We start from the raw sequence: 26677 nt of genomic DNA on the forward strand, positions 1-26677 counted from the left end.
TTACTTTGTTTAATGTGGCTATCAGAAAAAAAATTGAAATACATATATGGCTCACTTTTCTGCTTTACATTGTATTTCTATTGGACAGCACTAGTCTAGGCCATTAGAATTAGACCACAATACTTCTTAAATTTAAAACTGTTGTTTTAAATTTGGGTAACCAGTGCACAGGTGGGTTATGTCTTTAGGTGTGTCTGCCTTTAATCTTTTCAGATTTGGGTCAAGCTTTCTCTCTCTTCCTCTCTTTCTTCCTCCTTCTCTCTCTCCCTCCTTCCTCCTTTCTCATCTATTTATTACGGGCTAAGAATTTCATTTAACCTCCTGAAATTAGCAAAACTCATTAGAAAAGTCTGGAGACACCTCTATGGTCAGTGCTTGAGGCAAAAGAAATCAATGAGATTGAATCAGAAATTCCACTGTAACGGGGTTCCCTGGGTCCTTGGCTTTATGATTAGCTATTATCACACTGATTTAAATTCTATTTCTTATAAATGGACCCTCATGTCCTTTCAAACACAAGTATATATTGACTGCTCATTCTTTGCCACTGTTTAAGTTTCTGGGAATATAGCAGTGAACAAAATGGGCAAATTCTCTTTCTGCACAGGGACTATCTGGTAGTAAAATCTACATTGCATTTTCATTAAACATAAGTACTTTCAATTATCAGAAAAAGCAGAAAAATTGACATCTTATAAATTGAATTTGTCTCAATCAATTGCAAGAATTGACTTAAAACATAGCACTCCAGAAAGCACAAAAGAGGGAGGGATCGCAGTCCATTCCCCGCCCTGGTATGGAGGAGCTCAGGAAGACAGGCAACCAGGAGGGGTGGGTGGGGGTGTCAGGAAAATTTGTCACTTGTATGTGGGGATGGAAGGAAAATCCACAGTCAGATTCAAATGAGCATGCTCAGGTGGAGCTAGAAAAATGGGTCCAATAAGAGTCCCCAAACAAAGGGAACATTAGGTGACTCAGGGAGCTAGGGGTGGAGCCAAAGATATGTTCCAGAACAGTCATTCAGAGTGAGGCCAGGGTCATTTGCAGGGATTTGGACTCATCTAGACTCAGTCTTGGATTTGGTGCTATGTCTGGTTTTCACCCCTCCTAGGATAGGTATGGAGATATGCCCCGATTCTTTCTTTAAGGGACCAGAGTGGAATGACCTTCTTGGTGAGTTTTGTTAAATACAGGAAGTCTTAGGGAAAACTGGAAGATGAAAAGAGAAATCTGAGTTTGGAATAGAGGAGAAATAAATTCGAGACCCATTTCCATCAACTCTTTTACTATAGATACTTGATTTATTAACAGTTTATATATGAGATTTCATCATTTTGTATTCCTAGGAAGATTCAGGATATTGATAATCATAAAATGTCCCTCCCCACTTCCACTCCTGCCTTTAGCCTTTAGCTTTTTTAATCTTGTTTTCCTTTAACTATCATCAAATATGTTTGCATTCTTTTGATAATCCCCTACAGATAAGGTTGCCTCTGGGAATAATCTACATGCAGCTCATAGTTGACTATTTTTTGATAATGCTTTGGGCACTGGGTAAAGCCTTATGAAACACTAGTAAAGATAATCTAAAAAAGGACAAGTAAGAAAATCAATATTCTCAAAGGAGAAGTAGCAGGACAAAGAGTGTTCAGAGGAGCTTCGTGTATCAAATGCATGCTTATTTTTAATCTTCTTGGATACAAAGTAGAAGGCATTTGTTTAAAAGTCTTCAAGCCAGGTTTTCACATTTTAATTTCCCAGTGTGCCTTGCTAGCTGGTTTCCTTTAATGAGATGCAAGTTTCATTTTAGTTGGTTTGCTTGAGAACTCCATAATCTCTTCTATTTTTTCCTCTTCTCTCTTAAGAAAGCTAAAGAGGTTTTAACAGACCATTAGGCAGCACTGACTCCAGGGATTCATAATTTCCTGAGAGCACAATGCAGTCTGTTCCTGGTGGTTTCATACCATCAGTGGAAACACACATTTCTTTCCTTGCCCCCAAAATGAATTGTGGTGGAGAAGTAGAAATTAAAATAGAAAAATCTGGGTTTCTCCTGTTAATGCTCTCCTTATTCCTTACTACTAAAGGCAGCTGTACCAGATTCTCATTTATACACAGCTACACTATGAAGCAAGAATTCCTGAAGAAATCTACTCTACATGTTAAGCTATGGAAGTAGGTGTATTCTTTTCTTAAATAAAGTCAGTAGGGATTGGGTCTTTTTGGATTTAAACTGGGTTTGTAAGAACTTTTGAACAGTATCATTGTAATGCCAAAGCCAAGTAGTCATTAATAAAAGGATATAAAAAAGTGGGAACACATTTATACCATTATTGGTAGGTTGGTGGGTTGAGGGTCACTTTCTCTCCCTTTGGCGGGAGGGGGAGAGCCCATATTATCCACTGTCACCTACTTCCCCTTCATACCTAGTCCAGTCGCAGCTGCAGACACCCAGCGTCCATGTGTCCTCAGGAGGCAAAAAGTCCTGGGATGTGTCTCCAGGAGAGACTCTCCTTGCGGGGGGTTACGCCAGCCCAACCTGGCCTCTGCCTCTCCTGAATGCTGGGGCTCCCTCAGGCGCCCACAGTGGTAGTGAGAGCACCTTGTCTGGTTGGGGTCACTTCAACTTCAGAATTTATCAAGAGCCTAGGGGCTAACCCTACTTCTTAGAGGGAGGGAGTTCTATAAAGCCGATACTCGGTAAAAAATGGCTGAGGAAATACTCCATCCTGGGGGCCAGTACAAGAACTGACCATGGGGATTCCCACACCCTCCTGAGCTTCACTGGGAAGTTAGCATTTCCTTTTTCTGGGTAAGTTCAGTCTTATAATCCCTGACTCCTCTCCCTTTGGAGGCAACCCATCCCTCACCTGTCACTTGCAACTCATGCTTTTTACTTCATCTTCTTAATTTAGATTTTTATTTAGAGTCCTCTCACTACCCTCCTAAGTCTATGGTGTCCATTTTTGAAGTTGAGAAGTGTTTCATATCTGAGTGAACTCCAAATCCTAGTGTTAACGGTGGGAATTTATATTTTTCCTTGTAGGGATTCTGTCCACATTTGGAAACGGGTATGTCCTTTATATGTCTTCTAGACGAAAGAAGAAGCTGAGACCTGCGGAAATAATGACTATCAATTTAGCAATCTGTGATCTGGGGATTTCAGGTAACACAACCGTTTCTTCTTTGGGGGTTTGAGCTCTGCCCCATTCTAAAGTCCTCACTGGCTCAGAGGTCACCCCTCCCCCATCTCCTTTTGCTCCTCCCTTCACAAATCATCTTTACTGAGTTTGTGGTAAGTCAACTGAGTGAGTGTCATCAGGCCCAAGACATCATCCATTTAACATTTCTGTGTGCCCAGCACGTTAGATGCTAAGACTACAATGTGGAATAATGCATGATACCTTGTAACGCTACATCTCAAAATGAACCTGCTAAATGATTTAGGAGACAGAAACTTACAGATCCCTGTGGTGAGCTCCTTCACACCTCTGCCATCCTTATGGGACACAGTTAAAATAAACATCAAGGGGCTAGGTCTTGAAGCTGAAATGATGGGTGAAGACAGTCTGAGAGGTGAGTGTAGGAAGACAGGAGAGCTGCCCCACTGGTATATTCAAATGTGGCTTTCAGACTGATTGCAAGTATAGGAAGCCTCTGGTTCAGTCGGTTTTGGAGTTGGACGCACAAAAAAGTCATGTGGGGAACTTAAAAAACAAAACAGAACAACAGAAAAGAAAAAAAAAACTTCATGGCTGGGTTTTATACCCAGAATTTTTTATTTGATTTGTTGAGAATTTTACCTGGGCATCAGGATATTTAAAATTAGTATTATCAGGTAAGTTAATGCGGGGCCAAAATTGGAAATCACTGGTTTATTTCTTGCTTCTTTGTCTTCTCTGATAACCCAGCCAAGGAGGAATTCGAAAACAATTTCTCTTTAACTGTAATTAATTTTTATAGCTATAAATGATTTTAGGTAAGTAGCCTCCCTTTGTTTTCAGTCCCAGGGTTGGCTAGATACACTCAAACCTGACTTTGGAGCCTAAATTCTGCTAAATTGGGGAAATTTGGGTATGAACAGCACACAACTCCTCTTTCTACTGGAAACTTTTTTTTAGCAGTTTCCCACCAAAAAGGCCCCTTTTAAAATGTTTTCTGATATTTGTTTCTCCCTTCATAAGAGGATTTTTTCTGTCACTGCCAATCTCCAAAAACAAGGCTCAATAATAAGCCTCTACCTATCGAGCCAGTACTTATCACTAGCAGATGTGATGCTCCTTAGAGTCTTCATTACTTGGGAAAGCTTTACTCAGTATGGACAGGCGTAAATATCATGAGCTCTTATCAGAAATGCTCATGCACATTAAGAGAAGCTTATTATGTCAGGCCTCCTCCGTGAAAATAGCTGAAATGAACCCTAGGCAATATGCGAGGCTGCAGAATGGTTGCTATTCTAGTAATGGCCACACGATGGCAGTGTCGCAACATGAATGATGGCTCTCCCGGTCCTCTCCCTGCTGAGCCCCGACAGCTCTCTCCCTGGTACTGAACGTCAAATGCTCGAATGAAACCTGCCATTTCATCCACATCCTTCACTGGCGAATAATACCAGGTTCATGTTTAGGCTGAATTAGACGAAGCTTGAATAAAAATGGCCTTAATTGGTCTGATACATTGAAATTGCTTTCCACCAAGCAAATCTGCTCTAGGGTTGCACAAATCACCTCATTCCTCTGCATGTGTCTTCAGAGTAATTCAACAAGAAAACATTTTCTTCCATGTGATAGCTTTTGCTGATGAACCTAGATCATTTTTCGACGTTGAGTATCTCTAATACATTTCCCATTCCCATAAATCTTAAACATTTCTGTTTTTCTTTTTTCTTGGTCAACTATATATATTCCATTATAAACACCTTGAAGTACATAGAAGAGACCAGGTGTTCATCTATATGACTAGTGTTTGTTGTTTATATCCTGGTGGCTCACAAGTGTATAAGTGTATTAGGATCACTGGAGAGCTAAAAAGAAAAAACAGTATATTGAAATATACTGATGCCTGAGCTTGCTCCCAATAAATTAAATCAGACTTTCTAGAGGTTAGGCTCCTGGAAATTGATATTCAAAGTAAGATAAAGCCAAGCCAAGCAAAGCAGAACAAAACAAAACAACTCCTCCAGTGATTTTAGTGTGCAGCCGGGCTCAGAACTATTAAGTGAAGAAGAGGGAGGCAACCTAGATGATATTCCAAAGGTTTACCAAAGGCTCCACTCCAGAAGGAAGCTTAAAATAGCCCCAGGCACAACAGATACTAATTTCACTGCATCCGAGTCACTTTCACTTGTCTTTTGCTGTCTTTAGCCCCCACCCAGCTGACACCTAGCTCAAGCTTTGCATTCGTGTCTCCTCTGCCTACAATATTTCCCCTCTAGACATTTGCCTGAGATCTCTACCAGTGATTTAGACATCCCCCTAAATGTCACACTCTCAGAGAGGTCTTTCCTGATCCCCTTATATAAAATAACAGTTTCTATCTCCTTTGGCTTCATTTTTTTCCCTCACAGCACTAATCACTATCATTCCATCATATCATATCTTATATTTAAAATTATGTATTTCTTTTATCTGCCCTCCTTACTATAAAATATGTTTGTTGATCTCGACCTCCACGTTGTCCTCTTTCACCTTGCTCTGTGGTTGTTACATAAGAGGCACTGAATAATTATTTGCTGGATAAGGAACAGTTTTAACACTTGGTTTCCTCACTGACAATGGGGCTAGACCTCTGGGATCAGGAAGTTCTAATATGGGGGTTCACAGTCCAGCAAGATGGAATGCGACACTAGCTATCCAGACAACCAGAGGAGGTGTTGGTTCTGACCTACAGAAGCACTCAAGAAATATGTTCTGACCTATAGAAGGCACTCGAGAAATATGTGTCCACTGACTACACTAACAGGAACTTGAGTGTACCTCTGCTATGGAAGAAGGGACACACCTTGGAGGGATGCGGCAGGACTGGCTCCTGTGAATATGTTTTCCTCAGGTGATAGGTTTCAGGAACCTTATGATACATAGATCACAAAGAGCAAGTAGAGATCATGGAGAGCTTCCTCAGCACATTCCCTTCTGGAAGGGTGAAGATTGAATATAATAGCTGAATATGAAGGGCACGGGGTGTGAATTAAAGTAGAAAAAATGCTTTCTAGAAAGCAAAACACTAATGGAAGCTGAGGAATAGTTTATTTTTAATTATTTTGAAATTTTTGCAATTTAATTTTCTTAAAAGTTAAAGTCAGTTAATTAACATATAATGAATTATTCGTTTTGGAGGTAGAGGTCAGTGATTCATCAATCTTATGTAAGACCCTGTGCTCATTATATCCCATGCCCTCCTTTCTGTTTTTTTTTTTTTCCTGAAGATTTTATTTATTTATTTGAGAGAGAGAAAGAGAGCCTATGCAGGCACAACCCAGGGGATGGGGGGCAGAGGAGAAGCAAGCTGCTTCTGAAGTGGGGCTCAATCACAGGACCCTGGATCATGACCTGAGGAGAAGGAAGATGCTTAACCGACTGAGCCACCCAGGCACCCCCTTCACATGCCCTCCTTTTTATTTTTTATTATTTATTTATTTATTTTAATATTTTATTTAAATTCAATTTGTCAACATATAGTATAACACCCAGTGCTCATCTCATCATGTGCCCTCCTTAGTGCCTGTCACTCAGTTACCCCATGCCCCCCACACCCCTCCCGGTTCCAAGAGCTCAGTTTGTTTCCTAGGATTAACAGTCTCTTATGGTTTGTCTCTGTCTCTGATTTTGTTTTTGGGTCTGGCTGTAAACAAATTGAACCTTAACTTGACTAAAATAGCTGTCTCTTGCCTGAGTAGAATATAACTCAACAGTGAGTTGAGGCAGGTGGCTAATTTTAACTGGAGGGAACTTCCCTTGACAAATTGCTTGGCGCTCTAGTTGTAGGCAAACCGTTCACGATCATCTCTTGCTTCTGTCACCGCTGGGTGTTTGGCTGGATTGGCTGCCGCTGGTATGGATGGGCTGGATTTTTCTTTGGCTGTGGAAGTCTTATCACCATGACGGCTGTCAGCCTGGATCGATATCTGAAAATCTGCTATTTATCTTATGGTAAGTACGAAGGTTTCTCATTCCCTGATAGTCAAAACTAGTGGATTGTCAGACTGTAAATACTGTACTGATAGGTGATGAACAAAGATTACTAATAACCTGGGACACCAAGAGTATCTCCATTTCTAGCCTATTTTGTTCTAACATAAGTTTAAAGCTTTAAACCCGTGCTGATGTAGATTTCTTTTAATACTACTTTTATAGGAATGTCTGATGTTTGGCTACAATGCTTTTGGCAAGTATCATTTCCTTGTATGACGTGTATAAGCTTCTACCATATTTTGTCATGCAAACAGAGAGATAAGACGCATTGAAAGGATGTTAGGTCTGAGATGTTCTAGCTGGTTCCCCATATGGTAAGTGTAATTAGAAGAAAGATGCTTCTGATCCTCCTTTCAGACTCAGGTTCCCTGTGATTTCAGAGATGAGGAATTCCAAAATGTCCAGCTCCAAGTTAGAGAGCCGTGCAGCTGTGCCGGCAAGAAAGGACACACACCGAAATATCACTCAACATTCTTTTTGTGGGATTGTAGGTAGAAAGATGAGTGACTATAAGAATTGGTGAGGGGAGAGCCAGCTATAAAAAGGTTTTCAGAGGCTCAAGATTTTTTAAAAAAATAATGTTAAAATAAATTTTTATTGTTTTTTCTTCTTGGGGTTCTGGGAACTTATTGAATCCAAAAGAGAAGCATTTGGGCTCTTAAGTTTAATACTGAGAACCAGGTGCAACTGGGGAATAGTATTGGCTCCTTCTGGAAAAAGCTTCTCTGTTTGTTAATCTGTCAATCAGAACAGTTGTGACCATGGAGATGGAGGATGGCCTGGAGCCTGAGATGGGAAAGATCAAGTTGACTTGACACTCTCAATGTGGTAGAATTTTCCTTTATATTTTAAAAGTTTATAGTCCCAGACTCTAAGGAAACCATGCAGGGGAGGGTAAGGTCATGGACCATCATCTTCACGAACTAGCACTGATTTTTTTTTAATCTGCATCTCTTTTTCTAAAAAGCATAACATTTCCAATAGAAATAACTTAAATCAGAGTTTCCAATAATACAAAAATATTCAGTTATGTATATTCTGGATGACTTCAGAGTCATATACTTTCTATAAAATTGTTTTTGGTCATAAAAGTAGATTTTAAATATACTTAATAGATTTTACAAATGAGAAGTCAGAATTTCAACTTCCTGGGGATATTTGAGGAATACTATACCTTGATGTCTCTGCTTTTAAAATATTTTCTTGAATTTAGGCTTGGTGTCCATTAAAGAGGTGAGACTGCCCACTCCCCAGAATCATTGCAGGGCATCAGTCCATATGGGAACTGTATATTTTTTTCCAGCTTCTTTTAAGATTGAACCTCAATAGAATGGTTTCACCATTTGATTTGACTCATGATTAAACCCTCTACACAGTGTCTTAAAATGTTGGAATTAGAAGACCGCTTGGGAACATGGAGACCTTTCTCCCATTAATGTGATAAACTGTTTTAAGGCATCCCTGACAGACAGCCACTTGGCCTCTTCTTGAATAATTCCAGTGACCAGTGACGGGGAGCTTACTACTGCATAAGGCAGCCCATTCTCTGATTGGTCTGCTCTCATTGTTACAATGTTATTCCTTATATTGAGACAAAACTGCCTCCCAGTAATCTCCACCCATTGGTCCTAGTTCTGACTTCTGGAGCAACACAGAACCAATCTACTAATCTACTCCCTCCTGTACTTGACAGCCTTTCACCATACTCGAATGTAAGTATACAACACCTCACCAAGTAACCCTAACCATAAATGCTTATACGTATGCGTATGCACATTCCCCTAAATATATGTGGTTATCTGTGCCAATGTTTAATCCATTATAATGGATAATCAGGAGCTGACATATATTGTGGTTACATAATTGTTACCTCCCTCTGGTTGGGCTTGAGAAATTTGAATTTTATAATACAAAATGCCATATATTTTTTAAAAAAGAGACAACAGAGTATAGATACAACCCATTATATTTCTTGTTAGTGCTGAGACAAACACAGGAGTAAAAATTCATGTTAATATAGTCTTTCATAGTATGCAAATCAGGCCTTGTATTATTTGAGTGGACCCTTAACAAAACCTGTAAGCAATGTATTCTTATTTCCTCCATCTTACTGCTAAGAACATGGGCATCTAGAAAGGGTACATGAAGAGGGTCAAATGCTAGAAATGAGAAGAATTAGGCCCTACTGACTTCCCCAACAGCATATGGCTCTAAGCGGAAGCAGGCCTTGTGTCTATGTTGAAGGGGTCATTTGGCTTTTTTTGTCTGTGTTCTGATATTTTTTTTCTGTGCTACTCCAAACCCAAGGTAGTGAGGATTCACTACTCTGACCCTTTCTCTTTGAGGTGATACACGGGGGGATGGAGATAATTTTCTTAGTGGGCCACAGCAGTATATCAGGCTGCCCCATTTTGGTGGTTATGTCAAACTTTGGAAGATGATCACTAGTGCTCTACAGCTTTTCTTAGATGACTACATTATTTCTTCTTCTTGGAATGCTCTTTTGGTTGATGGAAACTATTTCTGAAAAACCTGGAGCTCATTTTTTGTTTCTCTGAAAGTATTTTCACAGAATTACTTTTGCAGAACTTGGTAAAATCTACCTAGATTCTCTACCTCTCTTGCTATGGCCATGTGAGCATGACTGCTGTGTTAGTCATGTTTGAAGATTCAAAGTTTGGTCCTGTAATGCAGGGTCGGCCAATTTAACGTCACTGCACGCAGTCATGGTTGTGGCCCACCAACCCCCAACAACAAGTACTTAGGAGGATGCATGAGATGAGAGACATGAAAGCCTTTAGGGAGAAGGGTATCTAAAGGCACAAACAATGTGTTATTATTTGTCACCCTCCCCAAAGGAGTCTACCTTGGATGAACCATTAATAAATGCTTTTGGGGGCTTGGTCCTTCTATTCTACCAGTTGGCCCCGTATTTGATAGGATCTCAAGGTCATTCTGGATGCTTTCTTAAGATCCTTCCTTCATTGTCTTTGGCATCTTCTTATCTCTCTACTGTCCCCTTTCCTCAGCTTTTGTCACTTACCCGTCCTAAGGCTCCTGCGTGCCTATGGAAACCTTCCCTGTGAAAGCACTTCTGATTTTATTCTCTTGGAAAAAGGCCCATGCTCTGGAACTTTTCTCCCTTCATTCCACTCTCCCTCAGAATTCAGTTACCTGACCACTTCTCCCAGAATCCAATGGAATAACTCTTTGGATGTGGAATTTGACATATCGAGGGGAGGTATTTGGGTGTAGGGCAGATTACATCCCGGTAATGCTTTTCTTCTACCTCCAGGGGTTTGGCTGAAAAGAAAGCACGCCTACATCTGCCTGGCAGTCATCTGGGCCTATGCTTCTTTCTGGACCACCATGCCCTTGGTAGGTCTGGGGGACTACGCACCTGAGCCCTTCGGAACCTCATGCACGCTGGACTGGTGGCTGGCCCAGGCCTCCCTGGGTGGCCAGATTTTCATCCTGAACATCCTCTTCTTCTGCCTCTTGCTCCCAACGGCTGTGATTGTATTCTCCTATGTGAAGATCATTGCCAAGGTTAAGTCCTCCTCCAAAGAAGTAGCTCATTTCGACAGTCGGATACATAGCAGCCATGTGCTGGAAATGAAACTAACCAAGGTAACTACAGGAATAATTTACAGAGGGGTTTTCTGATCGATTAAAACTTCATAGGGCAAAAAGGTTAGGGAGTGTTGGGGACTGAGAGAACTTAGAACCTCTATTCTTTATGGACTTCTGAACTTTGCTATTATTTATCTAAACCTTTCTAGTATTTCTTTTTCCTGTTTCTGTCTCTCTCTCATTTACACACACACACACACACACACAGAGCATCACACATTTCTAATATCTACTAAATTTGGATCTACTGGGAGCATTTTCTCTCTATTGAATAAGACATTCTTGGTTCTCAAAAATTATTTAAGTCATAATAATAATAACTTAATAATATTATTAAGTCATAATAATAATAACTTCTATGCATCATAAAATGCCTCATAGTACTTACTATTTTGTATGGACTTTGGTGGGTGTGATTAGGGACATCCTGCCACCCCATATTATTTACAGCATAAGAGCTTACCACATCTACTATCCTATGGGAGCTTAACATAAGAGCAATTTCTGCAGAGCTTCAGAGTCAACAGTTCCTTGGATATTGTAATGATGAAAGGAACACATAATTTGGGAACAGATTAGGGTTCTCATTCCATCAGCAACACTTGCCAGGTTTGTGACCCAGAGCTAGATACTAAACTTTAAATCTATTTTCTCACTTGTGTGACAAGAATTGTAACATCTATGTCATTGGATTATGGTGGAGATTCAATGAGATAAATCATGTTGTTCTGTCATTTGGGGCCTAGAAGGTGTTAAAGAAACTGTAGTTCCTTCATTCTCTTGCAACTTTCAGGAATTCTGGGGAAGTATAAGGTAGGGGTCTTCCCACTTTCATCCTGTCTTACTCTTTTTTTAAAAAAAATATTTATTTATTCATGAGAGACACAGAGAGAGGGAGAGAGAGGCAGAGACACAGGCAGAGGAAGATGCAGGCTCCATGCAAGGAGCCCGATGTGGGACTCAATCCTGGGATTCCAGGATCACACCCTGAGCCGAAGGCAGACGCTTTAACTGCTGAGCCACCCAGGCATCCCCTGTCTTACTCTTATATTGAAAGAGATATTTTCCCAGCAGGTATCTCAATATAAATGACATGCAGCTAATACCATCAAACTGTATATTTAACATTAGCATGCCCTAATTTCTATTTTACTTTTAAAGATAAAAAAATTAAATGTAGATTGAAGTTCTAACCATTCCTTCTGGTATCCCAATCAGTCATATTATTGACATCCCAACTTCACGTGTCCTCACAGCCTACTTTGGAGACCACTTGTCTCAGGTCCTATAGTAACAATTTCCTCCAGACCTGAGATCACTTCTAGTAAGTCAGGTCCTTTATTTTAGTAATATTCCTCTCTTTGAATTGCAGATGTTTTGAGATGGTACAAGGATCTTTTGGGTGCACAACGTGAGCTAGAGATTTTTGTTGGTTCCAGTTGACCTTTACTTCTTCAACTCCATGTGCTGAGTAACAGCTCCAGAAAGTTTTCAATACTTTAAATCTATACTCATAATCCCATAATAGAGAAGTCCTACCTGGATAAAAACACAGGATCAGGAATCATTATCGGCTTTTTATCTTATAACTGGCTATAAAATAGAAAAAAAAACTATTTACATAAAATCCAAGGTCATGAACTAAGTTCTTCATTTCTAGGTCTCCTTTTAGGTCTTACCTATAACTTAAAAAAAAATTAACCCAAATAAATGAATCCAAGATAAATTTGGATTACGTATAATCCAAACCCTACTCAGAATCAAGTACTGTTCTAGGAACAGGGTGAATGCAACAATAATAAAAATTTTCAATACTTTATGGAAGTATGTTCAGGAAAATGATGTGATATCCATCACATTAGTAAGTGGATTTGAGTTTACCTTGTAGTCCTGCAGTTTGGCATACCAGAAAGCTGCTGAGATGTCATATGACTCTCTCTCTTCTTGCCACCTTCCAGTGGTGTTGGACTCAAGACATTTTGATTGTTTTGATTAGCGAGCCTGGATCCTTATTTCCATGAGGTCCTTCTCCAGTTTTTCTGAGTCTGTTGTTCATCATCTGCTCTCCTGTTAGTTAAATTGCCTAATTCCACCCACAGTTAGCTTTTATAAATACCCTAGCATCTGGTTCTTTGAGTATTCTGGATGGTGGGCAATTTGCTTAGTGAGGGATTCTGAAGCTCATTATACATATGAGGTGAAACTTGGCACACACCCTTTAATTTGGTTTGTGGTTATTAGTCTCCTTGACCTGGAATGGACTATATAGATCTAATAGCCAGACTCACCCAGACCAGATTAACCAAAGAGATGTTAAATGAAAAGTGTAGGGCAGCCCGGGTGGCTCTGCGGTTTAGCGCCTGCCTTCAGGCCAGGGCATGGTCCTGGAGTCCGGGGATCGAGTCCCACATCAGGCTTCCTGCATGGAGCCTGCTTCTCACTCAGCCTGTGTCTCTGCCTCTCTCTCTCTCTCATTGTGTCTCTCATGAATAAATAAATAAAATCTTTAAATGAAAAGTGTAGGCATCTATATGTATGATTTTATTTTATGCATATCTTCTTTTGACATATACTAAATGACACTATTACATATAATGTCTACATTATATAATATATTTCATATATTATACAATATGTCTGTACCTCATTTATATATATAAAACTTATATTAAAATAACCTGAATATAAAAAGCTTCTAATTATTAAAACTTATGCAAAAAACATAAATCAAAATTCAACCCACAATGATAAACATAACTTTCTATTTTGGCATCTCTGTGCTAAATTTAAAATGTTTTCAATTACCATTTAGTTTTTTTTTTTTTTTTTATGATAGTCACACACACAGAGAGAGAGAGAGGCAGAGACACAGGCAGAGGGAGAAGCAGGCTCCGAGTACCGGGAGCCCAACGTGGGACTGATCCCGGGTCCCCAGGATCGCGCTCTGGGCCAAAGGCAGGCGCCAAACCGCTGCACCACCCAGGGATCCCTACCATTTAGTTTTTATCTTAACTTTTTCTGAGTAAAAATAAGTAAAAAAACAACCTTACACTGCACCTTTTCATAGTCTTAGAAAGCTTTTCCTCCAACCACCTCCCAGGATTGGTGGTTTGCTTATTCATTTGGTGCTTTTGATCTTTTAGAACAGCCTGGTCTAAAAGCTTACTACTTAAAGGCCACCTCCTTGGATTCTGGAGTCAAAATAATTTACTTTTCTGGGTACTCTAATGATTTCCAGCTGGGTTATTATCTGGGATTGCATTTTGCCAGTCTGGTCTTATCCACCTGAAAGCTGACAACCCATCTACAAATATCTCTCTGCTTTGTAATTTCCCTTGAATTAATTTTTTTAAGAACGATGGTCTTGCTAGATTTTTGTAGCAGGCTGAAATTTAACAGACTGCCAACAGAGGTCTGTAAAAAAAGCTCAAGAAATAAAAACAAACACTCTCTTTATATTTCTAGGACTCCGTACCATCTCATTTTCATGTCTGCATTTGACTTTGTAAAACAAACAATATTAAACAATGAAGATAAATTCAGTTGAATTGGGGATTTTCCTCCTCCTCCCAGGTCCATGTATAAATTCTAGAGAGGCTTTTATAATTCTGTGGTGTTAATGGGTGGGGGCTCCTGGTCTAGTTGTTTTAATTTATTGACCATGGTATTGCTGAGATATTTAAGTTTCTTTCCGGTCTCAGTCATCAGTTGTCATGAGTCACTTCGCATTCTTTTTGTTCCAACTGGAAGTCCTCTTTAGGTTCATCAGCAATTCCAGCTATTTCTCTGTCCTTCCTTGTTTTTTGACTGCATGTGTATGTTGGGAGTTGGCTGGGACCCTGGGAAGCAAGGCACAAGTGTTTGGCTCTGAGATCCCCAAATGCATTGACGGTCTTTGCTCCCCTAGCACCATCCCTGGCCCTTTGTGCTAAGCTCAGTGGAGTAGCATCCAGACAGTTTCTCAAGGTCAATTACCAGCTCCTCCAAGGTCCTCCCTCACCTTCAAGCTGTATTCTGTAGTTCCTTTACCCACTTTGGGGTGGGAAACCTGTAATCATGTGCATCCCTCAAAAACTGTTCCCATTTAGTAAGATTAATGGCTCTGGTCCTACAAGTTTCTGGCTGTGGATACTCTGTCCTTTTTTTTTTTTTTCATACTCAAACCCCCTTTCTCTCTATTATTTTTTTTTTCTGTAAGTTTCAAATTTCTATTTTAAAATTCACAAGCTGAGAAATGAGTGTTTTACTTCTTTGGGTATTTCTGCTTGAAAAAAATTCTTCACACAATGCAGTGAACACTCTTGCTTTTGCTTTAATGAGGGGGGCGGTGGAGTAACAGGCAGAAAATACCAGAAGCATAGACTAATTTTTCCAAATATTGTTATGCTGTGTGGATTAGTAATTAATATTTATTTATTTAGCACAAATAGATTATCTAGAAGTTCTGGGTCTATAAGTAGTATCTTGATCCTTTGGCATCTGGATTTCTCTTATTTTCCCTTATTTCCACCAGAAAGCCTTCCTGATCCTCCCTGGCTAGTTTAAGTCCCTCTGCAATTGGTCTTCAGAGCACTTCATACATTCACTTTATTGAGCCACACGCTTGTCCTTCTTTGCAAATAGTAGGTAGGTGAACAGTAGTGTAACATCCTGTTTGCTACTGAGCCTCACTGGCACCTACTAGATGCTTAATCAAGATTGCTATAATGAATACATAATTGAATAAATTAAGTTAATCTAATTACCTTGATGAGTGTTAATTGGTCCCTTGACCCCTGACTTGAGTTCCTCTGTCCCTTTTATTACTGACAGGCATTTTGTTTCGCTTTGTTCTTTTACACTGATTGTGGAGTCTTTTTAAAAATCATAAATGTAAATCTCTGCTTTCCTCAAATGATTCCTCTCTTTGATTGCTCATCCAGTCTTATTTATCACTGAGGGTTCATATTCAGAGAACCTTTTAGGAGAACTCTAAGGGCAGTTTGTGGGAAAGCTGAACTGCGTTGCTTTTTATTTTTTATTTTTTATTTATTTATTTATTTTATTTTTTTATTTTTTCCTTTTTTTTTGCTTTTTTTTTTGCTTTTTATTTTTTAAACCAATTAAGTTATTTTCTCTGATTCTTCGTAAGTGTTCTTATCTTAAATGCCACTTCCCAGAAAAGTATTCCCCAAATTCAATTCAGATCTTCCTATTACAATGCGTCAATGCTGTCTTTACATTTTTTTTTAGAATTGGGCATAATTTATAATTAATTTATAATCACATACTTATTTTTGTGATCATTTGCTCAATGTCTGGCTTTAGCATTAGTCAGTAAGGCCTGTGGAGTAACAACCATATCACTTTGTTCATTTTGTGTCCCTAGGGTATAGCACGATGTCTTGAACATTTTAAATCAAACATTATAACATGATATGACATAAATCATATAATATATAATTAATTATGTTATATCAATATAAATGAAATATAAAGATATATATAAGTAAATGCATATAAAAATATGTATTTGTTGAAGGAAAGAATTTCAAATTAGGGGTGAATCTGTTTTGCCACTAGCCCATGGAGAGTCTCATATAGCTGACATTTGTTATTTTAATTGCTAGTGGATAAATTCCTTTCTGTGCTGAGGAATTTCCAACATTTTGAATCTTGGGGAATGGAATGGCAGGGAGCAACACATCTGAGCAAAGGCTGACTCCTAAATTAAAAGATACAAAAGGACCAGTCACTGATTTTCCAAGATTCCTTTGCAGTTGGAGTACAACTATGACCCTAGGCTCCAGCCAGTCGTGTATCTCAGGAGCTAGTGACTCCAGTGGAGGGGCAGGGAGATGTCTCCTGAGGGTATGGCAGCAGCAGCAGGGGTCTCTGTATCAGAGCTGGTTTGGGCCACCATTTTGGGTATCATTTCTGTCTGCTTGGTCTCAGTTTTGAGTGTAGTGCTCTCAATGATGCTCTAACTAACCCATTCCTTTCCTGTCTCACTCAGCCAAAGTCAATTTCTGTTGTTTGGAACTCAGAATCCTGACTGATTCACCTTGGACAAACCACTTTACCTCACTGGGCCTCGTTTTTCTCATCTGTGAAAGGAGGTGGGGAAGGGGAACTAAATGCTGCCCAAGTTATCTTCTAAAACTCTTAGGTTGTATAAAAATGGCTAGATTGGTTGAATTGTTTAAGGGTAGACAGCAACAACTCTTACTGCTAAAACCACCTGGCCTCTCCACCTATGTTACCCTGCTGAGTAGCAATTTCTTCACCTTAAGGGTTTGGTTCATCTGCAATGAACAGTAAAATCTCTCTCATTTGGTTGAGCCAGATAGAGATTTGTATCTCTTATTGTTTAAGCCAGCCGCTGCCTCATTGGGGAATGTTGTGTTCAGTTTTAGACCCAAACCCTGCAACACAGATGTACAGAGTGACATGACCTAATTCACATCCTCTCCTTTCAATCACAGCTTTTGCTAGAAGAGTGGTATTTTAAGATTTGAGAAAATTGCAGTGGGGAAGTACAGACCCCTCCTTCTATGTCTTTTTTTTTTTTAAAGTACAAGTTAATATTTTCTACTTGGATCACAACCAGGGCTCACATGATGGTAGACACAGCAAAGCTCTCAGAATTCTTTTCTTTCTAAGTGCATGAAGAAGGACCTAGGACAGTTGTCTTCTTTGTCATTCTATCAATAAAATGGAAGGAAGGAAGATACTCAAATTACACACGCTTAGGGTCAACAAATTATTTCTTCAAAGGTGGTGTGAAAGCTAAATATCACCCCTATTTTTATACATGTCAGGAACTGAGGGCCAAAGAAGGTGGATCATGGTTGCTAAGCAACACCCCCCCCAGTTGGTAGTGTCTCTCAATGAGAGGCTGCCTGCATGTGGGGGTAGTGGCCTCATAACTAGCATTTATTCTTGCATTATCATCTTTTCATATCAATTTTTTGATCAGTTGGGAGCAAATCCATATGCTTGCCAGCTAGACTCAAGATAGGAAAACCAAATCTTATTATCCTCGTCTTCTGGTCAATTCTATGCTCTCCCACCATTTTCTCAATGCATACATGTAGTGATCTTGCTCCTTGTGATCTTGTCTCATCCTAGCCACTGCAATATCCTTGTTATCACTAGTTTGGCTGGTTCTAGGATGTGATCAATCTTATTATTGGTGGGGAATTTATTCCATCTTATTGCCTCTCTTTTTAAACTTCACTTCCACATCAATTCCATGTCCTCCTTTCAACCATTTTATTATTCAAGGTAGTACACAACTTCAAACATTGGCTGAGGCTCTACTGATATCCAGGCAAAGGAGCCTGATGGAAGGAACCAAAATGGTTGTTTCACTCATACTGGTCAGTGGAGTTGAACCACAATTGGAATCCAAACCTGAGTACATTTATCCATGATGTTTGTGGATTCCACACTGCTTCAGCACAGAGACAGGGCTGGACTTTGCTTCTTGGAAACCATATCTGCTGGAATGGTTTAGATGAATTAGGTCCAAAGACAGAGCCTTATATAATATTTACTTCTAAGCCCATTGTTCTATTAGTGCTATGTACAATATTGCCTATGTGACACTTAAGTTAATGCCTATTTGAATTGTAGCTGGAACATATAGATATTCCTTAGTCCTCTGCAGCAAGATCTATTTAAAGTGAACTGGGTTGCAGATGTGTGATTCTTTTGTAGAAGCAAAACACATATTCTGTGAATTTCCTCCCACAAAAAATTGCCTAATTTAAGAATTGAAATTTTACTGCTTTTCCAGTAAACCAAAAGGCAGTGATAAAAGTGAAGTGACTAAAAAATAAACAACTTAGAAAAAGTTGACAGGTACAGTGTCTGTGTTAGAACTGGTTTAAGGATATCTGGAATAGAAATTCTGGAAAATGAAAATGAGGACACACTCAGAAATGAGGAAAGAGCAGACTGATGAAAGATTAAACATGTTCCACATTGAGTAGAAAGCACTGGGAAAATGAGTGTAACATGCAAGTTTTGTAAGTTTTTATAGAGTATATCTTAAGATGCCTTTAATATTTAATGTTTTAATATTTTGTGGAGTATTTTTTAATAGAAAAAGATTGTAAAAAATAAATGGGCCTCATGTTAACTTTGTATTCACTTCAAAAACATAAGTAACATTCTGCAGCGCTTTTAGATCTAGGCTTTTATCCCTCTTTCTGCTTTTTAAACTTGATTTCTAGTCATTCAATTTAAGGCACTTAAATCCAATGTCCTTTTAAAAAGGATAATGTAATGCACATGTTTGAAGTCCTTCCTCTTCCCATTGCACACCCTCATAAAAGCAGAAAATATGTAAAATGTAGAAAATATTTTGGACTAAGTGCTAATCTATTTTTTTGTCAATGACTTTGACAGCAACACAAAACAACTTTTGAGACACCGTGAAATCATCAGATGAGTCACCAAAGAGAAAGGGTGGAGCTATGTTAAGTTCCCAGACATCTGCTAAAGCAAGTTTTATTTATACAGTTATTGTTTATTTGGGAATTTAGAAAAAAGACCCTCACTTTGAGCCTTGAGGTATCCGTTCCATTTACAAATGAAAGTCACACAGACCAAACTAAACACAATTTCTCCTGGGTAACCCTCTGCAGAGAGGTGGAAAAGCAAGCAAGCAGGAGATCACACGTATGATCTAGGCCTGCTTGATAACTGTTAAGCATAGACAAGAATTTTGGTTCAGGACCCTAAAGCAAGGCTGCAGGACCCTGGCGCAGGGCTTCAGGACTTGAAGGAGGTCTGAGCTCACTTCATTCATATCTTTGAGATTTAGAATACTCGTAAAATGGAGTGAAATGGTTATAACTGAGTTGTGTCTCAGCTACAGTTAATTTTTAGAGCTGAGCCTTGAACTTCTTGGGTAGAATTTTATGACCTGAGACGTATGGTGGATTTTCCAGGCTTCTTTCTTGACACAGCCCACAGATGTGGGATTCTCAGGACAAACATCCTACTTACAGGCTGTTCCACAGGTCAAATAGGGCTATGGATCATTCCCTGCATGCCACATCTCTGTTCTCATGGAAGCATATTGAAATGCATATGGGCATACAAATGACTTTGTTACAAAAGAACTTAGCCAGTTGAATTACTAAAACAAAAAACAAGCATAAATGTTATTGCTTTAATTGTTATTAATAAAACATTTTGTGTCTTATTCCTTTTCATAGATCCTCTACACTAGCTTGTCATGACTCTCATGTTAGGAACACTATTTTTTTCCTTCTTAAATGAGACTGGGGAAAGAGGTAGTGGTGTCTGCCCCAGACAGCTCCATGTTTTTGTCTTCTCTGGGTTTTGGGGCACTTGGATAAAAGGATGCTCCACTCTTCCTACAAATCCCTTATAAAATCACTAAGATGAGTCTGATTATGCTCTTTCTAGTCATCTGCCCATTCCTATTCTTGCTATTGTGGCTAGGGGCATGAAGTCCTCTGGTCAGGCTTAGGTCATATGATGCTAGCTCCATACCATTGCCTACAGGTAGAAGGGATACTGGTGATGCTACAGTAGAAGGTTTAAGAAGAAGAGGAAAATAAATGCAAACAAAACCAGATGTCCACTACAAAGAGCACTCATTTGAATATCATCTCATTATTTATCTTACAAAAAATACTCTAGTAGATAATAGTATAAAAATACTTCAAAGTTAGTGCACGCTCTCTTAACTAGGACCTGAAATAGCTCATGTTTAAGATAAACACTGAAGCTCAAACTTCACTCAAAGTAAGAGCCCTTTCATTTCTTGTTTAGACTGTTGCTTAAACAAACCTGTTAAAAGTGGAAATTCTATGTGGCCAAGGATTGTGTCTGCTTTGTTCTTTACTTTATCCTTGACACAAAAACATGTAAGAGATGCCAATGATGCTTGTTGATCGAATGAATAAACAATGGTTTTTCTACCTGCAATTTCTTCCTGCACTATTTCACTAGTTAGGTTAATCTTCCTAAACACAGCTCTCATTAAGTCTCCAACCCAAAAACCTACTAGTGCCTCAAAGCATATGGAATTAAGTGCAAGTACAGTCATATGTAATAAAAAACCCTGAATATACAGATATTATCTTTCTTTCCAGCCTCATCTCCTATGCCAAAGTGAATTGCTTGCTAGTTTTAATTCCTTTTTTTCCCTCAAAAATATGGAATGCTTCTCGAATTTGCATGTCATCCTTGCACATGGACCATGCTAATCTTCTCCGTATTGTTCCAATTTTAGTATATGTGCTGCTGAAGCAAGCACTTGCTAGTTTCTTTATAAACCTCACATACACCTGTGTCTTTGCTCATGCTGATCTCACTTCCATTCCTTTATTTCAACTTGCCATCATGCAGGATATACGCCACGTCCCTCATGAAACCATTCTGAATTTGCCCTGTACCATGTAATTTGATCCTCTTCTGCTGGTACTTAAATACTCTTCTTCCTTGTACAGCAGTTGTTTGTATTCCAGAAGGATGCAATTGGGCACGAAGGTGTACTGTTGTCCCCAACAGCACTTGGCATTGTGTCTGGCACCAAACACTTGCTAAAAAGGGATTATTGAATTCAAGTGAGATAATCTGTAGGGTCAGGTATGTAGTTACAGGGCACTAATTAGGGCTACATTAGTAGAGGGACTGGGTTTCAGATGGTGAGAAACTAGTGAGGGTGTTTAAAACCCTCTCTCTCTTCTTTGATCCGAAATTAAGAGGTTCCTAAAGTAATTATAATTTTGTGAGAGAAAAAATGCTTTCTGGAAAAGTCTTGCTTTATGCCACTGTGTCACTTAAGTTAAAACTCGGTGATTCTATTTTACTTTATATCTAGTGAGTTTTCACTATCCAAGCCTCATACTTGAGAAAATGAGCCAAAAGAAGTAACACTTAATAGAAATCTCTGAAGAAGGTTCATATTAAAATTTCCAACAAGGGCAAAGTTTCTGTTTCCTGAGGCAAATACGAGTGATTTAAAATTTCTTCAAGGTGAACATGTTTTCCATCTAGCTCCAAATATGATGGAACATATTTTCTATTAACGTGGGTTGAGAAGTCTGGAAATTTCAGGGGCATGGATGTCTTCTTAGCATGACTTCCTACCCAATGTAAAATCTGCCAACTTCTTTAGGGTTAAACTTTGGGTCTTTTGGTACATTCAGATTCTGGAGTAAAGAACAAATAGGATATGGTCAATGGGATAAAGCATTATAATAACTTTCTCTGGCTGAACATCTCGAAGTCCATAGGAAATATATCCACAGGCCAGGTAAATGGAAAAATAATAGACTTTCTTAGATGTAAATCAGCTGCTGGTCTTCCCCACTCCCATCATTTCCATCAGTTGTCTTGACTCTGTTCTATTGCTTTCCCTTACCAGGTAGCAATGCTGATTTGTGCTGGCTTCCTGATTGCCTGGATTCCTTATGCAGTGGTCTCTGTGTGGTCAGCTTTTGGAAGGCCAGACTCCATCCCCATTCAACTCTCTGTGGTGCCAACCCTACTTGCAAAATCAGCAGCAATGTACAACCCCATCATTTACCAGGTCATTGATTACAAATTTGCCTGTTGCCAAACTGGTCGTTTGAAAGCAACCAAGAAGAAATCTTTGGAAGACTTCAGGTAAAATTTCAGAAGCCAGAAATGAATGATATCATTTCAAAACCCTGTGGGGTTCAAGCCACTCTGAAATATTGTCTCCTTGGGATTAGAGCTCATCACTTAGGAGGAGTCTAAAGAAGACTGTATTTTCTATTCATCAAAATTCCTGAAGTCATCAGATATGTTGGGTTGGATGTCATGGTAGATAATGAGAAAAGTAATTCAATTTTTGATTGTAGAGCAACTAAGATAGGAAGCTATGTCCATTCAAGCAACCACTATTGCTCACTCTTCCTTATCTGGGACCAAATCCATTTTACTCTAAGAATATGATTCCACATGGCATTGATTCAAAATGAAGTTCTCACAACAGAAAGGATTCTCCTGTTTGGGATGTTTCTATCTCTAGCTACAAGTATAGGATTTGGGCAGGCAAAAGAAGGAGAGAAGGGAGGTGACATTGTACTCTCTGTCAGGTTCTTTATGTTATTTTCACAAGAGGCCCTATTGTACCTTCTCTCTGTCAGATAAGGAAATGGAGGTACAAGTAGGTTAATGTTTAAGTGAGCTGTCTGTGCTTAACGCAGCCGGGAAGTAGCAGAGCAGAGATTTAAATTCAGATCTTTTGGGTTTGGAAACACTCTAAACTACTTCTGCTATAAAATAAGCAAGGGAGTTTGGGGATCCAGCATCATTTTTACTCAAGGCTCAGGGTGAGTAAAGAGTCGAGGATGATGTGTGGGCTTTGTGTTCATTCAGGACCAGTCCTAGCAGTGGAATGTGGATCAGGCACCTGAATGCATGGTCTGAGGTGAGGGGTGTCGAGAAGGTCGAGGTTCTCTGATTTCTATTAATTCTTACTCACTGGATGTCTAGTTATTTTTCAGTACTATTTTTATTGATTAAGTAGGAGACAGAAGAGAGAAAAAGGTAGAACTAGCTAGGAGAGATTGTGGGTGTTTATCTTGTTCTTTAACTATACTTGAGCAAGTGACAAATCTTTCCTTACCATTTAGGGTACAGTATCAAATGAAAAAAAAAGGCACAAAGAAAAAGTAGTATTGTCATTGTTGTGGTACAGGGGAAGAAATACACAATTTGGAGGTAGAAGACCAGTATTTGGTTGATTTACCTGTATCTTTTGGCAAAAGAACTACTTAGAGCCTAGAATTGCAATGAGCTGATTGCAACACTCATCTTTTGAAACTGTAAGAATTACACCAAATGCGTGTTTGGAAAGGGCTAGATAACAAGTGTTAGCAGGTTTTTTTTTTCTTTCACATTGTTGATGGCTAATGCCTTTTCTATTGAATTGAATAAATTTGAATGCTCAAATGCATCTATTTTAGCAGTAATAACACTTTGCCCTTATCAACTATTAATACTTTGTTATGAATCCAGGTTAGAGAGAGTATTTTTAATAGAGCAATTGCAGGAGAAAATAATGGGCATTTCTTCCTCTGAAAGAGATGATGGGAATTTGACAGGAATGGCTGAAGGCAAATCTCACCTACCTTGTAATCATGCCTTGGACTGATCCTGTGTTCTGTACATTAGCTCTCAAGTGTGAACAGCACATAAATATTCAACACTCAATAATGAAAAGGGAGAAATTTATGAGGAAGGCAGTGACTTGAGGCCGCAGACCTTTGGGACAGCCAGGCAGGCAAGAATTGGTTCAGCTCGCCTGCTCCCATTAGCCATTTCTACGAAATACAGTTGCTTTGCTGGAGGAAGACAAGTGCTATTTCCTTATTCTAGAGTCTTGCAGATTGCGGTGGAGAAAGCAGGTGGTAGCACTAAAGCAGGGAGAAGCCTTTGGGTTTTAAAGTTTGGAACATTTCAGAAAAGGAATGCTGAAGAGGTGTGATGAGTTCCTGATTTTTGGAAGACTCTTGTTTCAGAGGAGAATTTTCTAAAGAAGCAAAAGAAAAAAAAGTGGATAATATTGAGGCTTATAGAATGAGGTGAAGCGGTTTGAAGGCAGTCTAGAGTGGTTAATGCATCACCAGAGCAAGTCAGTCAAATTAAACTAGATTAATGGATATTCTTGTTTTTTCCTCTTCTGAGCTCTGAAATGAATTTGCTTATCATGGGAGACCCTCTTGGGAAATATTTTGAATTCAAATAAAAAAGCTAATGTGTTGAATGTGAGACTGTGGAAATAAATTTTGAGTAATTTTTATAGTTTCATTAAAAGTTAACTAATTTTTCCCCCTAAATTGAGTCCTCTGAGATTTTGGTAAAAGCTGATGAACTACAGCAAAAAATATGGCCAAGAGCCCGTCTTGAAATGCTCTTATTCATCACATCTGGGTATCCAGATGTAGTCTTCTGTATTTCATAAACAGTGCTTCTCCACCCTGGATGTATATTAGAGATACTGAGGGAACTTTGAAAAACTGCTGCTTAGACCCTCCCTTGCAGAGATTTGGCTTCAAGTGATCTGGATTGGGCCCAAGCTTCATTAGTTTTTTTGATTGGTTAACTCTTCCAGATGGTTCTTGTACCCAGCCATTACTAAAAGCTGGTGAACCAGAGCCCAGGAAAGAAAAATATTGGCAGTGAAGCTCATGTAGTCAGAGGCCTCTCTTGCCACCTACAGAGAGACCAGTGAGTGACAGGGGAACCAGACTTCAGGTACTAGGCCAACCTTACATGCAATATAAATGTTCAAATGACACTGGGGGTACAGAGTGAAGGACTGAGGCATTTTACATTCCTCATATTTGAGTAAAAATGAACAGATAACAAAGCCCTCAATTCTGGCATTGCCCTTGTAATAAACTTCCCCTGACTATTTTAGTTTGAATGTTTTCTTCCAAAGAACACTCTTTGTAGGTAAGTCACAGGGTGCAACTGTCTGGTTGGTCCAAAGGTAGGCAATGACTTTTGTTCAGAGGATGGGAAACTCACTGGGGCACAGATGTGTCATGAACAAGTGGCTTGTTTATGGAAAGCTCTATTCAAGGGACTTCTTGACTTTGACTATTTTTAAGCAAATTATTATTTTCCTTCTCTCCTAATTCAAATCTTGCACATATAATCTTCATGGTAGACATGCCTACTATGGTATAAATACACAGTATGTGTTTGTGTGTTTATATATATATGTTAAATCTCATTTTCTTTCTTCTGTGTCTAGGCTGCACACTGTTACCACAGTCAGGAAGTCTTCTGCTGTGCTGGAAATACATCAAGAGGTATGAAGATGGACACAGCCTCACTCATGGACACAATTATTCACTTGTTTGCCTCTTCACTGCTGTTGATGCTTGATTGTGACTACACTTTTCTCTTTATATTATATTTTTATATTTTGTACACTTTCCCTCTTTTTCCTTCAGCCAGGATTTGCTGGGAAATTCCAAAGGCCAAATGGAAATTAGATTATAGGATACTATTTAACGAATATTAACTAGGATGAGCCTCCCTGGAATTTTCTTTTTATTATATTTTAAAACCTAATTGTCATGCCCAAAGTATTCTGAGATACTAAGAAAAATGTTTAATTGTTTTATTTATTAGAATGTTATTTAACTTCATTACATCATCATTATTATTTCTTAATGGAGGGCCAGGATGGCAGTTTTGGGGTCCATTTAGATGGGTGATTGTTGGGACTGTGGTTCTTTGACTGGTGGATGCTTCTGATTCTTGCAGCCATTCTACACTCATGCTAACAGTGGGTCACACTCTAATGGTAGTGATTCCCACAAAGCAGTCCTCTAGGGAAATCAATTTTGCCTTAAACCCCTAAATGGAAAACTCCCTTGTATCTCAGCATTTGAGAACAAACACAATTCCCACTGATGATAATTTTACCCACATGGATTTTCCTCATTAAGCTGCGCATACAAACATTGTGGATGTAACAGGGCATTACTAGCTATAATTACTCAAGAAACAAATGTAGTGAAAATAGCTATACATAAGTATTTTTAAAATTTGTTTGTTCTTTGTTAACTTTGTTATTTCCCTTGTTCATTGGTTGTTTTCAACAAATACCTTGTGAGATGTACAGATGAAGAAATGCACATAAGAATGGGATAGAATGATTTCAAAAGGCAGATGCTTGCTCCTTAAAAACTACTGAAAGGTGGGGGCACACATGTAAATACCAGGTCCAAATTGGCCTTCAAGACATGGCTATCTGATTTTCCTTCCTAATCCAAGGAGTAGGGTCATCTTTCTTGCAGTTATTTTCATTCCAGTTCTAGGTAGGTGTCCCCATGCTCCTT

At 39.0% G+C, this 26677-nt stretch overlaps 1 protein-coding gene and 1 non-coding gene across 2 annotated transcripts in view; one reads left to right on the forward strand and one right to left on the reverse strand.

Moving 5' to 3' along the window:
• The window catches only part of OPN5 (opsin 5), an 84457-nt gene extending 58812 nt beyond the window's left edge, over window positions 1–25645 (forward strand). The window contains exons 3-7 of the mRNA XM_055330871.1: window positions 3047–3166; window positions 6978–7148; window positions 10486–10820; window positions 22216–22457; window positions 25582–25645. Coding sequence (XP_055186846.1) covers window positions 3047–3166; window positions 6978–7148; window positions 10486–10820; window positions 22216–22457; window positions 25582–25645 — 932 coding nt within the window. The remainder of the gene's footprint in view (window positions 1–3046; window positions 3167–6977; window positions 7149–10485; window positions 10821–22215; window positions 22458–25581) is intronic.
• Window positions 20996–21102, reverse strand: LOC129513237 (U6 spliceosomal RNA). Its single transcript, XR_008665199.1, has one exon. It is a non-coding gene; the product is annotated as a U6 spliceosomal RNA (small nuclear RNA).
• Window positions 25646–26677: the final 1032 nt, after the last annotated feature.

Source organism: Nyctereutes procyonoides, unplaced genomic scaffold (assembly GCF_905146905.1).
Source record: "Nyctereutes procyonoides isolate TBG_1078 unplaced genomic scaffold, NYPRO_anot_genome, whole genome shotgun sequence".
In the NCBI taxonomy this organism is placed as follows: Eukaryota; Metazoa; Chordata; class Mammalia; order Carnivora; family Canidae; genus Nyctereutes; species Nyctereutes procyonoides.